The 18,028-nt window shown below is 38.0% G+C and overlaps 1 protein-coding gene across 1 annotated transcript in view; it reads left to right on the top strand.

Moving 5' to 3' along the window:
- ercc3 (excision repair cross-complementation group 3) overlaps positions 1–18,028 on the top strand; it is an 88,635-nt gene that overhangs the window by 48,644 nt on the left and 21,963 nt on the right. The window contains exons 8-11 of the mRNA XM_039756521.1: positions 3,586–3,900; positions 10,020–10,204; positions 11,072–11,274; positions 15,261–15,357. Coding sequence (XP_039612455.1) covers positions 3,586–3,900; positions 10,020–10,204; positions 11,072–11,274; positions 15,261–15,357 — 800 coding nt within the window. The remainder of the gene's footprint in view (positions 1–3,585; positions 3,901–10,019; positions 10,205–11,071; positions 11,275–15,260; positions 15,358–18,028) is intronic.

The raw sequence follows: 18,028 nt of genomic DNA, 5'->3' as shown, positions 1-18,028 counted from the left end.
TTTTTCCACCGTGTGCTTTGTTTCCGCAGTAGCTGCACTTATGAATATGCTTGTATGCTTCACTTATTTCATTATCTTTTGCTGCCTTCTCAATTGTGTAATGCGTTTTTTGTTCAGCGCTCTTTGGAGCTCTTGATTTTTGTCTGCGTACTGTATTCACAGTCAGTTCATGTGAGCCGCTCGGAGTACATGCATCGAAGATTCTCAGCTGTGCTAGTGCTATCTTGTGCGATCTTGCGATGTCCACGGCTTTATTTAATGTTAGCTCAGACCCGGCACTTAAAAGTTTCTCGCACTTTTACCGAGTTTGTGCCAAACACTATTCTATCTCTAACCATCTCATCTTCGTTTGCATAAGCACAGTCCTTCACCAGCAATTTTAACTCCATTATAAAGTGATCAAAAGTCTCGTTTATACCTTGCGTCTTCTCACTAAACTTGTAAGTCGTGAATATCGTATTCATCTTGGGCATGACAAACGCCTCGTAGCGGCAGCGTGTCTATTGGATTGCTGCTGACGGACGGCCTTATATGGGCAGGCACTCAATTACGTGGGAGGCGTGGGTATGGGGGACGCAATATAGGCAGGCAGCCAACTACGTGGGTGGCGTGGTGATGGGGGACGCAACTCCGCCTCACACGGCGACCGAGCTGCAGGCTATGGCCATATATCTGTACGTAAGTAGGATTCAGTTATAACCCTTACGCGTAGAATTTCGAAATGAAACCTGCTTAACTTTTGTAAGTAAGCTGTAAGGAATGAGCCTGCCAAATTTCAGCCTTCTGCCTACATGGGAAGTTGGAGAATTAGTGATGAGTCAGTCAGTCAATGAGGACTTTACCTTTTATCTATACTAATAAAAGGCAAAGCACTCACTCACTCTCTCACTCACTCTCTCTCTCACTCACTCTCTCACTCACTCACTCTCTCACTCACTTACTCTCTCACTCACTCACTCACTCTCTCACTCTCTCTCCAACTTCCCGTATAGGTAGAAGGCTGAAATTTGGCAGGCTTATTCCTTATAGCTTACTTGCAAAAGTTAAGCAAGTTGTCATTTCGAAATTCTACACATAACGGTCGACAACGTCCGCCATGTTGAACTTTCTTATTTATGGCCCCATCTTCCCGAAATTTGGTAGGCGGCTTCCCTGCCAATGTATATACTTATTTCGGTGGTATGACGCCACAGTCGGCCGCCATATTGAACTTTACAACAGTCTTTGTTACTTATGGGCCCATCTTCAAGAAATTTGGTACGCGGGTTCCCAACGCTAACTGAATCCTACTTACGTACATATATACGTTCATAGCCTGCAGCTCAGTGACCGTGTGAGGCGGCATTGGGTCCCCCATCCCAACGCCTCCCACGTTGTTGGCTGCCTGCCTATATAAGGCCGTCCGTCGCTCCAGTCTCTACATTCCCTTCCTTGCTTCGCTACGGGATTCACGTCTCCTTGCTGATAACTACAGCCTTTTTATTTAATCCACGGCTTCTCCGCTGTTTTATTGTTCATTTATTACGATTATAGTTATTGTGTAGGTATTTTAGACTTACTTTACATTGTTCAGGTACCCATTTCCTTTATCATTCCAACCGTACCCGCATTAGCATGTCTATCGAGGTGATCACCATCGATCAAAGAACTGTCAGTTACCGAGTGGTTTCCATGCCCGGAGATGGCACCTATCTTTTCCAATCTCTTTGTTACATATTGCACGGCCATATCAGGCTCACTCTTGATATCTGGAGAAACATTGTGTCTTATGTATTGAATGACTGGGACAGGTTCAAGGTGTGTACTGATGACGGTACAGGAGATAATTTTACTACACAGGAGCGCTATAAGAGTGAAATGCTTAAGCCCTTCACCTATGCATCTGCATGTGAGTTGATGGCTGCCACTGAATTGTTCGGTTGTCACTTTCAAGTGTACCGAAATGGCCAAATATTTTACACCTTTGGGCAACCGCCAATGCCTCTTAAACATCTTAGATTCACAGGTGACGGTTTCAGTAGTGGACACTTTGATGTTTATGAATGTTTAAACTCTCAAAAGCATATACTTACATATACTTACTATACTTGTATACTTACAACGCTTGACAGATGCCGAATGTCACTTCAACACAAGTCCTACAAATATTGTCGTAATTGAAACAAACCATGAAACTCAAACCGATTATGACAGCAGCAATCCAAGCTATGAGATTTGAAACAAGATTACTGTTCACATGGCCAACTGTACGTTGAATGCTTAAGAGTAAGCTCAGCGCACAGCTTGGTCATATTACAACCGGAGGGCAGAACTCACAAAGTCGTATACAAGGAATCCTTAACAAATAATTATTGGTATATTTTCCCTCAGTTTAAAAAGGTTTAATTTTCTTCTTAATAAAACTTTTAAGGCAGTACTTGGCTGAATATATATATATATATATATATATATATATATATATAGATAGATAGAGAGATAGATAGATAGATAGATAGATAGAATGTGTGTATGTACAGTTTGTATGTGTGTATATATATATATATATTATATATATATATATATATATATATATATATATATATATATATATATGACAGCAACACTCATAACAGTGACAAAACAATTACATTGACAATCATGTTACGTTATTTTCAAGATGTTTCCTTTTCTTTTTCATTACTTCTTTAACACACTACTTCTCTGCTGCGAAGCACAGGTATTTTGCTAGTTAGTATAAATAAAGCTCAAAGTGCTTTACAAGATGTCGAAGAATCAGTTGCAAGAAAAGGAAAAAGTTACATAATGCAAGAATGATAATGAATAAGTAATAAAAAAACAAGCATTTCTTTCTTTTCAGTCATTTCTCTGTGAATTTACTGGTATGTTCAGAGTTATTATGTTGCAAGGTCCACTTTCGGCTGAGTTTTAACCATCTGACACATCCTTATGATTTCTCTGGTTATATGAAGAATTTATAAAGGATTCTATGGTGAGCTAGCCATCTCCCCAGACAATAACATTTACACCACCATGCCAGTTGGTATCCGGCTCTTCTGGTCAAATGCTTGGTTTGTTTTTTCCCCAAACATATGCTAACACGTGGCCTGATAACTCTAGTACATTGTTTCAATTGTTCTGGCATTTGCCTAGGTGTTCACGGACAAACTTTAGTTTTGCCCTGTTCTTTCTAGAAAACAAAGGCTTCCTCCTAAGGCATGCCCCATGTAGATGTAATTTTTGCAGCCACTTTCTAATAGTAGGCTTATGTACTTTTACATCAACAGTGGCAGAAGCCACCTGCCCTTTCTCCTCATTCATTGATCAACGAATCCTGCTTTTAGTTCAAAAGCACGACCCTGTGGGAATGGGCTTCCTGTTTGTTGACTACTTTAAATTTCTGGAAGTACAGTATTTATTAATGCATTATAAAAAAGGCGGAGTGTAACCTGGAGGAATTGGACAGTGCAACACTGTACAATTAGTTGTTTGTCTGTAACTGTCAATGATGACTGCCATATTTCAGTTTCACAATTGCTTGTTCTGATAATCCGATTAGGTGTTTAAAAAGGTATCATTTATCATTAGGTGCTGGAAAATCTCTTGTTGGAGTAACGGCTGCCTGTACTGTCCGTAAACGCTGCTTGGTCCTGGGGAACTCTTCTGTATCTGTGGAGCAATGGAAGGCACAATTCAAGATGTGGTCCACTATTGATGATAGCCAGATATGTCGGTTTACATCAGATGCCAAGGACAAACCCATCGGCTGTTCTGTAGCCATCAGCACATACTCTATGCTTGGGCACACTACAAAGCGATCCTGGGAGGCGGAGCGTGTCATGGAGTGGATGAAGAGCCAGGAATGGGGCCTGATGATTTTGGATGAGGTCCATACTATTCCAGGTAGGTCTAATATATGTAGGCATCATTGTTTCTTCAGAAACGGGGACATTTGTTCTGCTCTGATTTACTTTAATAAGGAATGGCTGGGTTAAACATGATGTTTAAAGATGTTCCTTCTCTTATAAAGTATGTATGATCAATTCATGTACTAGCTGAAAATTAATTAAATATGAAAGTATACTTTGTCCTTTTACAAAGATATTTCTTTTGTTAACAGTTTTTAAATGTAGCATGTTCTGTCTTAGACCATATTGGTTATAATTGAATGGGGAAAATGTTAACTTTGCTTGTTTACCAAATTAACAGTGCTCAGACTGGTGTGACTTGGAGGGATGAGAAGCTGTATTGCACAACAGCAGAAACATTACAATTTTTTTCAACAAGCTATTCACCTCAACAAAGCTCCATATTAGTAAAACATGACCTCCCCTGTTTAAACCCATACTGACTGTTCTGTAAAACATTTGTATTGCCACATGTTGCACAGTTTTTTTCCTTCATTTTTTCCATTAATTTACCTGTAATGTATGTTAGTTGGATCTGCCTAATCACCCTTTTTATGTAAAGGAATCATATTTGCCATTTTCCAGTCTTTAGGAATTTCACCAGTGGCCAGTGACTTTCTAAAAGCATGTGTCAAGGGTTTATATGTATTTGCTAGCCCACTTAGCTGCTCAAGGATAACTTGCTAGATTTCAGCCTATTTAAAGTATGCAGTCCTACTGTTACAATTTCCAAATTACCCAGTGCCTTCTTAGTAGTCACTGTTACTGCTGGGAGGTAATCCATTTACTCAAATGTGAGTACTTTAGAAAAAATGGAAATTTAGAAAATTTGCTGTTTCACTGTCTGTGTATTTTGTTTTCTCTTTACTTTCCTGTTATTCTTGTTCTTTTACTACTAAAATACATCTTTCGCCTTAAATGCAATATTTTTCTCTAACTGCCTTTTAGCTTCCCTTATTCCCTTCTTAATGGTTGCTGTCATGCTATCATATGTCCAACAGTAGGCATTTTAGTTACTAGTCCTATATGCCTTATACAGCTACTAGCAGACCTCGTGTGCTTCTCTACAGTCGCTGTAGTTGGAATGATTACGTATCTACATGCGACTTATAGAGCTTCTTTATATGCAACATTTTTGGTTTGTCCTCCTGGAGCCAAAATATATATATATTTTCTCTATGACTAATTCGTGAACATGTTACATAAAATATAGAAACAGGAAAAACGACAACACCGCCGGCAGCAACACTAAATGAGATAAAGTAAAAAAGGGCAACACCGCCGGGAACAACAGTAAAAAACAACAGTAAATGAGATAAACTAAAAGTCTACTAAACACTAAAATACAAAAACAAAGTAGAAAGTACCAGTAAACTGCAACACCGCCGGGGACACTGGCACACCATATCTACTAAACACTACAAAACACTAAGTAGAAACACTAAAGGAAAAAATACTATTCAGTAAGTACTGCATCTAGTAAACAGTAAATCAGTAAAGGAGAGAGGACTAAATACTAAGGAAAAAAAACAGCAAGACCACGTCAGCTGCGGAGCACAGCTCGGAGCGAAATGAAGTGAATGAAATGACGTGAATGGGAGGGGAGATGATCACGTGACTCCCCCACCCGCCTTAACTCTCCATCCCTCCACAAACACAGTCTCTTGGATCCCAACTCTCCTTTTTATATATATATATATATATATATATAATTTTTATCTCCTTATTTACTCACTGCAGATTGTTTTTAAAACTAATTCCTGGTTTTGGGATGAATCTGTCCTGCATCACATTTAATATATTTTTAAACCTGCTCCAATGCTCTTTGACTGCCTCCACACTTAAATCCCAGCTTATTCCTTTTAGACTTTGTTCCAAATTTGCCCGACTAAAGTAAAGCTTAATAGTTTTAATATTTGCATCCGCTCTCTGCCAGAACACTGAGAATTGTTTTATATTATAGTCTCTTGACACTCTACACCCAAAATTTTATCATGGTTTTCACAAAATTCTATTCTGGTTATTACAGAATTAATCAGAAAGCTCTGCCTATACAGACTCTGCTACACAGTCTCTCCATTGGGAAAATCAAATGGATGCTGGTATAGACAGACAAGTAGACTGTCAGAACCAAACTCCATTCTGTTCTCTTCTACCTGGCTAGTGACTGCTACGCCATTTTAAGCATTGCAGGATTCCTCAAGCCAATCCCAAAAGAGACTTTATCCGTCCCCACCAATAGGAGCTTTCACCACCATGGATGCAACATACTGTAACTAATTAGCCATAACTGCAATAACTACGGTTAACCACTTTGCATGCATGTCTGCATACAATGCCTCCTCCATTCAGTCATCTTACTCACCTGTGTCATTTCCAACTTCTGTAGCCATAGGAGTGAAAGAAAAAAGTGGGCTTTGCTCCCACCAAGACCGCTTGTTAAATAAAAGTTGCCTGATAGGCACATGCTTCTTACGGATATAAAAATTATCCATTCAAATGAATTATGTAATTTGTGAATGGATTAATAATTTCTCCAAAGAGATTTTTTTTTTTTTTGCCTGGGGCTCCGTACTAGATTTTATAGAGGAACCCAAATTACTCAGCAATGGCAATATGAAGCCTATATCCAAAACAAGTAAGCCTTTTTTTTGTTTGTTGTCATGCAAACCATTCAAACTTCTTGCAGCGACAATAATGCCAGAGCAACTTTCAGACCTTGTGCAACAATGTCACTTGTGTGGTCTTCTGGGAAGTAGGATGCCAGGTTTCGTCGATAAAATGCACTGTCAAGGAGAGGTATAGTTCAGACGTTCGGCTTGACCATAAATCTGTTGCGTTGGTAACATGTGAAACCTTCTGCAGTTTATGTATCATGTCAACATGAATCATACTATTTAGCTAGAGCTGTTTGAAATATTTTCGGGTATACAGTATGTATCTTGGGTCTAAAGTTATTTGAAACCTACCCTCTCAACCATTTGAATTCTCACCATATCAAGTACTGAGCGGTAGTTTTTAAGAAGAGAGAATTGCAAAAGTAGTGATAAAGATCAGTAAAGTAGAGGGCACAACTAGAGTGTTATTGGATATGTTGCTGGGAAGTTTGATGGCTGACAGACCTGTTTAATATGATTTTGTGAGGGTAGGATTCCAGAAGATTGAAAAGGTGTGTGTTTACCCGCATGTAGAGACATTAAAAAAAAGTGTGATCCATTGGAGTATGGGTCATATTGAGCAGTCAGGCTTTTGGAGCAGGTATTGAAGGTGATGTAGAGACAGCTAAAGAAAATAATTTGGACTCCAATGGAAATTGTCAAAATGTAGTTTAGTTACATGCCCGAAAAGGAACAACACATGCAGTCTTTGTTTTCTGAAAATGCAGGAAAAATATCAGACAAAGGGAAAGAAACTGCAATATGCATTTTGTAAGTCTGGAGAAGGCATTTTTTGAGAATTGAACAGGAGAGTATTGAGAATATTAAATGCAGACAAATGGTTATGTCTGCAGTGATATCCATGTACGAGGAAGCACTAACAGTGGTTGACCGGAAATGGGGATGGTGGCAATTTTGAGGCGAAGGTGTTGCTGCACCAGGCATCTTTTCTTAGTCAGTTGATTTTCATGATGATGATGAAAGTAGTGACCATAGAGGTCATGTGAAGAATGGCCATAAGATTTGTTCTACACCAATATTCTCATGATGAAGACCAAAAAAATAACAGAATTAGCTGAAGAAATAATGAAATGGAAAGCTAGTTTGGAAATTGCAGGCCTCAAGGTGTATACAAAACAAGAGTGGGGTGATGGTTGGTAGACAAAGCTAGATGTAGAAGAGGTAAGTGCATGACTGTGTGGTGTGTGCCTTAAAGATTTTGGCAGAAACTCAATATGATGCATGGATTGTCAGAGAGATGTTGTGGTGTGAAGAGTAGTCTACAGGTGGCAAGTGCAATTTTTGTTTGTAGAATGTGTTGGAAGAGTGCAAAATGTTGATGTATTAAGTATATGTTTCGATATAAGCAGTGGGGTTGTTTTAGAGAAAGTAGGGAAGTTCCTCTAAAATGATATTGAGCGCAGGTATGGGCACCACACAAAGAAAATGTGTTTGAAGAAGGTGCTGGATAATATGAAAAGAATGGGTCTCACCTAAAAGAATGCCAGTGTACTGCTTCTTTGAGATTGCAACATTCAAATGACCATTACCCTAAGCAATTCTGTGATGTGCAGCTGATACCTGTTACAAACTCACTTGACTGCAAAGTAATTTTAAACTTGCAGGATTTTTCTAGTACTCCACTTAAATTGCACTAGCCTTGAACATAATAAAGAAATATTTATAATAGGGAGGTATATTTTCCAAGAAAAAAAATGTATGGCTGTGTTATGCATCTTTCAGCTACAGTGGTGTGAAAAACTATTTGCCCCCTTCCAGATTTCTTATTCTTTTGCATGTTTGTCACACAAAATGTTTCTGATCATCAAACACATTTAACCATTAGTCAAATATAACACAAGTAAACACAAATGCAGTTTTTAAATGATGGTTTTTATTATTTACGGAGAAAAAAAATCCAAACCTACATGGCCCTGTGTGAAAAAGTAATTGCCCCCTTGTTAAAAAATAACCTAACTGTGGTGTATCACACCTGAGTTCAATTTCCGTAGCCACCCCAGGCCTGATTACTGCCACACCTGTTTCAATCAAGAAATCACTTAAATAGGAGCTGCCTGACACAGAGAAGTAGACCAAAAGCACCTCAAAAGCTAGACATCATGCCAAGATCTAAAGAAATTCAGGAACAAATGAGAACAGAAGTAATTGAGATCTATCAGTCTGGTAAAGGTTATAAAGCCATTTCTAAAGCTTTGGGACTCCAGCGAACCACAGTGAGAGCCATTATCCACAAATGGCAAAAACATGGAACAGTGGTGAACCTTCCCAGGAGTGGCCGGCTGACCAAAATTACCCCAAGAGCGCAGAGACGACTCATCCGAGAGGTCACAAAAGACCCCAGGACAACGTCTAAAGAACTGCAGGCCTCACTTGCCTCAATTAAGGTCAGTGTTCACGACTCCACCATAAGAAAGAGACTGGGCAAAAACGGCCTGCATGGCAGATTTCCAAGACGCAAACCACTGTTAAGCAAAAGAACATTAGGGCTCGTCTCAATTTTGCTAAGAAACATCTCAATGATTGCCAAGACTTTTGGGAAAATACCTTGTGGACTGATGAGACAAAAGTTGAACTTTTTGGAAGGCAAATGGCCCGTTACATCTGGCGTAAAAGGAACACAGCATTTCAGAAAAAGAACATCATACCAACAGTAAAAAATGGTGGTGGTAGTGTGATGGTCTGGGGTTGTTTTGCTGCTTCAGGACCTGGAAGGCTTGCTGTGATAGATGGAACCATGAATTCTACTGTCTACCAAAAATCCTGAAGGAGAATGTCCGGCCATCTGTTTGTCAACTCAAGCTGAAGCGATCTTGGGTGCTGCAACAGGACAATGACCCAAAACACACCAGCAAATCCACCTCTTAATGGCTGAAGAAAAACAAAATGAAGACTTTGGAGTGGCCTAGTCAAAGTCCTGACCTGAATCCAATTGAGATGCTATGGCATGACATTAAAAAGGCGGTTCATGCTAGAAAACCCTCAAATAAAGCTGAATTACAACAATTCTGCAAAGATGAGTGGGCCAAAATTCCTCCAGAGCGCTGTAAAATACTCATTGCAAGTTATCGCAAACGCTTGATTGCAGTTATTGCTGCTAAGGGTGGCCCAACCAGTTATTAGGTTCAGGGGGCAATTACTTTTCACACAGGGCCATGTAGGTTTGGATTTTTTTTCTCCGTAAATAATAAAAACAATCATTTAAAAACTGTATTTTGTGTTTACTTGTGTTATATTTGACTAATGGTTAAATGTGTTTGATGATCAGAAACATTTTGTGTGACAAACATGCAAAAGAATAAGAAATCAGGAAGGGGGCAAATAGTTTTTCACACCACTGTATTTAAATCTGTAATTAATTTTTTTTCCAGTCTTGGGTTTAAGCTGAGGAAAACAATATCACTGTATAGGCCAGTAAAACTTTTTTTTTTTGGGACAGCCAAAATGTTCAGAAGAGTTCTTACCATCGTTCAAGCCCATTGTAAACTGGGATTAACTGCTACTCTTGTACGTGAAGATGACAAGATTGTTGATCTGAATTTCCTGATTGGGCCAAAGTTATATGAAGCCAACTGGATGGAGCTGCAGAACAGTGGCTACATTGCTAAGGTGCAGTGTGCAGAGGTGCGTGAACAAGTGTTTATCTAGATTTCCATATTTAAACAAACCATATTTTTTGTACCTTGTTTTTAAATTTTATAGCTTAACCTCTTTAGTGTTACAGTTTTTCACAAAAAAACGTAAAAAGTGTTGCATTTGTTTGGCTTGAATCTCATCTTTTTACTGTAAAATGTGCAAAACACTAAAAGTACAAAGACAGAAGTGTAGAAAGTATAATAATGATGTAAGTAATAATAATAATGATGAATAAAAATTTGAACATCACACCGCACTTGTGCGAGTGACACTCTCGTTACTTTCAGATTCAACAGAATTCCTTTCAGTTTCACTGACCGTTTCGGTTTCACTGCCTGAAGACATTCACCTCGTCATCATTGCTGACGAGAGGCATTTCTTATGAGACACACTGTGAGGCTAGGAGAAGACACGTCTACACCATTGCCTGGGTAAAGCTTGGGCCTGACGATTATGCAAGATGCGCTTATACCACTGTCTGAGTAACATTTGGGCTCTAACACTAAGGAGGTTAACTAAGAGTTTAAATATAACTAGAGTTGCTGGAGAAAGGCATGTGTCCTTAGTATATTTTGTATTATAGTGTACTTCTTTCTTTTTGAATAGTCTATTATTTCTACTATACCATACTTCCTTTGTTCTGTACTTTTTGTTCTGAATAAATGAGTGTGGGGAGCATTTTCTTAATGGACTGAAAAAATGGAAGAGAAAACTGGACCAAAGCATGGTCAGGTCAGGTGATTTGAAAATGTGCATTCAGATCAAGCATAGATAAGAGGAAAAAAATGTTAAATAATATCTGGGTTATGTCTGCAGAAAATAGAATAATCATTCAAAATCCTTTGTAATCAACAGGTTTGGTGTCCTATGACTCCTGAATTTTACCGTGAATATGTGGCTATTTCAACGAAGAAGCGCATCTTATTGTACACTATGAATCCAAATAAGTTCCGAGCCTGTCAGTTCCTTGTGCGTTTTCATGAACGTCGAAATGACAAGATAATTGTTTTTGCTGATAATGTTTTCGCACTGAAAGAATATGCCATTCGTCTGAATAAGTAAGAACCTTATGGAAATTTTTTATAAAAGTATTTAATCTTTTTTATTTAGTAATTTTTCTTGCAAAGGCATGCATGATTTACATTATATGTGTTTACATTCTTTTATTTACTGGAAATATTTTAGTGGATGGAAAATTTATTGCATATTATTGTTTAAAGTATAACTGTTTTATTCATGATAGTTCTTAAAATATGTTTCAACGTGTTTTTCAAAAATGTTTTATTTGTTAGGAGACATTTCCAATTCATTACTTCTCAGTACACTGATTTGTAAATGTCTTTAAGAGCTAAAAGTACATAGCCCTTTTTTTCGCCTCATCTTTCATACCTCTCATTACCCGACTATCAAATTGTTATGCAGTTTACTCTTTTGCTAGTCTTCTGTCTGTGATTCCTGTAGTTATTTTGACAGCTGTCCTAAGTGCTTTGTATAATTCACACTTTTTTTTAACAATTTTTTAAAATCTCTATCCAGTCGTATACACTTCAGCAGGTATGCTGAGATGCTGAGTTTTTTTATCCGCACCTTTTGGCCACAAAATTGATATGATATTTCTCTGTTCTCCTTTGGTGCAAATTGATATATGTGCGGCCATGTGGAATCTTTTTTTGAAGACTGCTGTTTATTATGACATAAATGTAGTTAAAAATGAAAAATACAAAAATTGTATAAGAATTCAGTGTGGAGAATATTATCAAGAAATGCAATTATAAGTGTACTGTTAAAAAACTAATAAGTACAAAAGTATACAGTTTGTTTTGGAAGTGGGGGTATCAGATCAGTGAACTATTGGAATACACGATTAACACAAAGAAGACAACCTTTTTTTTGGCACCACCTACACTAAGTAAATTGGAAGCAGTACATTTAATTTATATATGCATAACAAACACATTCTATTCACAGTCCTATTGATAGGACTGTTACATAGATGATTACTGCTCTTTACAAATTTAAATTGCACATTTGGTTTGGCCTGATCAATTCTTAGTACTCGGCCCACTACACACTTTACCTGTCTGTCACCTCCAGGTCTTATTTGTCCTGCTGAGCACAAAGGATTACTGTATGTAAATGTTTTGAGTAAGAAACTTTGAGTGAAATTGTTCATCAAATTTGCGTGCAGTGTTCACAAGTATTCATTTGTGAAATTAGTGAGCTGTAAAAAAGAAATGTGTGCCAAGTACAGTAACTGAGTATTTCCAGTCTTTATACTAAGACATGTGAAATGTATACAGATGGAAAAACGGACATTTCTAGAATGTGAAACAGTTATAGCTTGTGTACATACAAAAAATGGTTCTTTCAGCCTTCTAAAAAAGTCAATGCAAGTGAAGCACTACAGCTTGCCAAATATATATAAAAGCTTATTAAGTTCTCCTTTACACAACAAAGTTCCTATGAAAAAAAACCTGATCATCTCATTTTTTCCAGTCATTTACATCATAGAAAGGTAGAGGCCACACTTAGACAGTATTCTGTTCATTTCCTATTATCTCTAAAGTAAGTTGAAATGAGGTAGAAGGTTTTTGCCATGCTGTAGGAAGACAGGTTCATTGTGTCCTGACTGCAAATAAGGTTTCCTGGCGGGGAAGATAACTATCCAAGATCTGGCCGCCCTTAAGTGACTATTCCAGTGCCAGACTGATTCATCAGTCAAGCCCTTCTGAGACCATGCTCTCCAATCATGGACTCATATTGCTGCCAATATTGCAGACAGACAAAAGATCCATATCAGTGATGGGACAGTGAGAGACAGGTTTCATGGCCTTGAGCAAGGCATGGTATTATAGGCTGTATCACAGGACTTTGGGAGACTAATAACTATCTAGAGCAGTTTGATCTTTGTATAGGTTATTTTTTTTGATTTTTAGAGCACTTGCCTGTAGGGAAAGTTGAGTAGGTTTTGGGAGCAAATGCCTTTGGTGGTGTACACCCCACACCACGGGTGGAAACGTCGTTGGCAGTTTTGACATAGGTGAGGAGGCCTGTCATCTACATTAATACACAAGCCCCTGACATCCTGGTGTTAATATTGTACATACTATACTAGGGAAGGACATTTGTGTGGCCGCAGCAGTTACTGGCTGAAAAGTGAGGCACATAATCCGGGCATACAGAGGAGCCATAAAATAGTAAGTCCTGAAAAAAAATTAAAGAGATGCGTGCATGTGAGAGTGAGTGTGCTGGCAGCCACACACACAAATGTGAGCAAAGGACATGCCCAAAACATAGGGAGACTTCTGCCTAGACTGCAGCTATAGGGGATGGAATGTTACAAGCGGTGTCACTGATAGGTTGGTGTCGGGCCAGAGTTAATGATTGGCCAGGTAGTTTGGCTTGGCAGAAAAAACTGAGAAGTACCCAGCATGGGTCATCTTTTTACCAGCTGGCGTGGAAGAGAGAAGGTAGCTGAGCGATTGTGATACAGCGATCCTTTTCTAACATTCCTTTATATAGAACAGCGATCCTTTTCTAACATTCCTTTATATAGAACTGATATTTTTTTTTCACTGACTTTTATGTATTTTGTGCTTTTGCTGTGGTTTTTTTTTTTTTTCCACATTTGATTTTGATAACTGTTTTTCTGTCCTTTTGATTTTTGTCCTGAGAGAAGGAGGAAAAAGAAAAGTTATCTGATCATGTGTTATTGTTTACCTTTTTTCATTGCCGCCATTTTTGAGCCAAGTAAATACTGTACAAATACAAATTCACTGATTTTTATTTATTGTTGTATTTATATTCAAACAGTGTCATTGCAGAAGACTGCATCTAATTAAAGTGCATGATGCTGGAATTTTTTTTGTTTTTCTTACTGGCAATTTAATAAAGATTTGTTTTCTTTTCAGTATTTTTGTTTCTTTGCCTCCAAATACACCACTGATCCATTTGTTTACGTTACAGACACCCAGAACTGAGTGTGTGCAGAGGTGCCAGAGCATGGGGCGTCAAACAGGGTCTCTGCTCACACCACCTACACAACATGGCCCTAAGGAGGACAGTGCCAGGTCACTCACTGCTTTTGTGTTAGAAATGGATACTGGTGTAGAACTGCTGCCTTGGCCTTTCTTTTGGCTGTTGTCAGTGTGTCGCCAGCGTTGATTGTGTACACATGCTGTACTATTTTGTTCATTTAGGAGTTTTGTGTTTATGCATTTCATGCCGATGGAAACTGCAAACCCATATTCTCTGGCTCTGACGCAAGTGCTTTGTGGCATGAATTAAATGGAGAGATCCATCTGTCAGTCACACACAGCCTATCTGACCACTGTGAGCAGTCTGTCTCCCTTGTGATGTCAGTTGACCTCTCTCTGTCAGCCCCCACCTCCCCTGCACAGCATTGACACTACACTCTACCCATCTACAGTGCCAGTCCCACCCTTATCGCTGATTGAATTGCTGTAGACGTAGTCTCATTCCACAAAGCATCTCATTTCTAAGATTTGCACTGTGGTGAGTTGTGAACATGCTGCCTATGGCTCAGAGGCAAGAGCTTTGAGGCATGAGCAAAATGGAGTGCTCTATTAGTCAGCTGCACAGTCTGTGACCACTATGAGTGGTGCTGCTACTGGGCCATCTGTTTTATCCGAGTTTTCAGCTATATGAGCTAGCATCTGTCCCCATTACCCTTGGTAAAATGGGTTCAAGTGAACCAATAAACACACAATTCTTTATGTCCGTTTTTGGATTCAAAGATCACAGGCTCAGCAATCAATTGTGCTCACTATATTTTCAGCACCATTGCCTTTTCACAATGATTCTGTATCATAATATTTTTATGTAATTAATTTATGTACAGTGTATACAGTAGTCCTTTGTCCTGTACTCTTTGTCAAGTTTAACTTTTTAAAAGAGAGGACTTGTATGCATCAACATTTTTCTTCCATTGATTATTTTGCTTGTTACTAATTATTGTATTGTCTTTTTAATACAAAATAGGTGAATAAGGTTCTGTAGCTAATTCTGAAATTTCTTCCTTCAGACCATATATTTATGGACCCACTTCGCAAGGAGAGAGAATGCAGATTTTGCAGAACTTCAAACACAATCCGAAGATCAATACAATCTTCATCTCGAAGGTACCTTAATCTTTATTTTTGCTGAGAACATTGAACCAGAGTAATGTTGTATTCCTTTATTGAGATTACATTGTCTTAAATATTTTAAGCAACATAGGATGTAATTTAGATATTCAGTAATAATGCTTTTGTATATAGATAAAAAAGGAATAAGAAAAATCTCAAACTGACAGATAGATAGATGGACAGATACATACTTTTTACATAGTGCTTTTCTAGACACTCAGAGCAGTTTAGATAGACATTGGAGTGACACTTCAGCCACCACCAATGTCCAACATCCACCTAGGTGATGTAATTTTCCACCAGTACACTCGCCACACACTAACTATTAGGTGACAAAGGAGTGAGAGAGATACTGTAGTTAGCCAATTAGATACATGGTTGTGATGGTCAGAGTGGCTGAGTGTAAAAAAAAAAAAAATTAAATTACTTCACAAGTAGTTATTGAATAATGTTTTTTAGCTATCTATCAGTGATGTATTTTGGAAGTTGCAACCATAGTTCTGGAGCAGTACACCCAACTCGTATTATACGTACATCCTCAAGTGAACAAATACATGCACTTCTGAAAACCATACCTGCATTTAGGAAAGAATCACCGAATATTGCAGCCTTAAATCTCGGGATGTTTCAAAACGAGATCAGGAGCTGGTTTAGGCAGCCACAATCACAACCATTAACGAGTTAGTTGCCTACATTTCAGAATTTGCCACTTACCTATGCAACAAAAGCTATTAGCTAAATACGCAAAATAGGGGAAAATCACTACTACATTCAGTAGACTAGTGTTATTTTTTTCCCTGACATCTGTTTGATAATGGTTTTGATGTTAGATTCTTAGTAGCTAAGTAAAGGATAACTAGTGTTGTGTTTAAGAGTTCTTCACGTGTAATAGTCAAATTTGTAACCTAATCTGTAACAACACTTGTTTGAAAACAGTCCGCAGACTGATGTTCAGTCAGTTAGGGTGGTCTCCTTTGTAACTTGCTTTGGGTAGCAGTGTTTGCTAAGTGTAAATGTAAACTGCTTGGATCACTTGAGCAAAAGCAGTGCATAGCAAGTAGCAGCAATAATTAATTTGGAAACCAGTGGAACAAGTCACATATATGGCATCAGTTACATGTTGACAAACTACTTTTCTTCCTGAGGCCCGCCAATGTCCCACTAATTACCTTATGTATATTTTATGTAGCACATCTCATGGTGTTCACTTTCCAATGCATTGCAGTATAGATGTTAGCAAATGTATTTTAGGTTTTTTTAAACTTTAGGTTTTATGTTTTCAGCATAAAGCTATTATTAGATAAAGGGCACCCAAGTAGAAAAAACACTTAATGGATTTGTGGAATGAAGAAAAGTTAATTCAATAATTGATATTATTCTTTATACAAGCTCAAAAAGAAAACATATATTAACAAAGTAGGACTACATCTAGGAGTAGTCATTTCCACTAACCCTGAAAAGTTTTTCAGAACTGATGTCAAAATGTGAGAGAGAATATAAGGTGGATGTGATGAACATTGCCTGACAGAGCAATCTTGCTGTCAAGGTGAAGCTTGGAACTGGAAAGTCTTTCAAGAATTGAACTAGACTAAAGGAATGGATTTATCATGTATTTATTAATGTAATAAACATCTTTGGAAATTTTGCACTACTGATGTTAAGTACAGGACCTAAAGAGCAGGTGGCCTGTCTGGAATTAGAGAAAAGGTCAGAGAAACCATATTTTAGATTAATTAAGAATATAGGAAAGAGGTGTTAAATAAATAAAAGGAATGTTAAAATAGGTTCGAATTCGGAAGGAGCAATTGTGCAATTTTTAGAAATCATGGTCAAATGGCTATTCACACTGCATGATAAATGTCGCCAGTTCCTAAAGAAACTGAAAATTTTTTGGTCAGCTTACTGCACCCTGTCTTATGACAGACACCTGTACGAATAACCTTCCATTATAGCAAAACTGCTTTGTCAGCTATTAACTCAAAGTAGCGGGCAAGCAGTTAATTTTTCTTTCACACCAGTTGTATAAGTGCTCAAACTGTACGAACACGTTCAGTCCTATTGACATGCCAAGATTTGAGTGATCAGGCTATACATGTACATAGCTTCAACAGACAGTTGTACCTATTCAAAAGACATGATGGCCACAGGCTCCTCAAAATGTCAACAAAAAAAGAGCTGCATTCCTGATACTTGCTGTACTGTGTTTTGAAAGAACAAAAAAAAGAAAAAGGTATAGCTGGACATGTGGAAGGTTGAGGCCCAGGTAATATGATATGTCTATTTACTGAGAGAATTTGAAGTATGTGGTCAATGTAATTTACTGTTGTGTGTGTGTTTATTTTGGTTTCTTCCCATAAAGGTTTTCTAAGATGCTTTTGTCATTGATCATTTAGTAGTATGTGTGTTGCCATAAGATATTTAGATTTTTGAAATCCAAAATGTCAAAAAAACATAGCAATACCAAATGTAGTTTGCTGCAATTTGAAGCACATTGAAATTCGATAGCAACATAACATCGGGTCGTAAGACTGTTCACATCACAAGACAGCTGACCAAATTCTGACATAACAGAATTTATTCCATTTGTTATAACAGCCCAGTCATAAGATGTAGTCAGGCATAGCAACCCCTCTCATACTACACATGAAATAATGATCAATGAAGC

Source organism: Polypterus senegalus, chromosome 6 (assembly GCF_016835505.1).
Source record: "Polypterus senegalus isolate Bchr_013 chromosome 6, ASM1683550v1, whole genome shotgun sequence".
NCBI classification, from domain to species: Eukaryota; Metazoa; Chordata; class Cladistia; order Polypteriformes; family Polypteridae; genus Polypterus; species Polypterus senegalus.
Note: the sequence above shows the minus strand (reverse complement) of the source record. Positions and strands in the feature narration are given on the sequence as shown.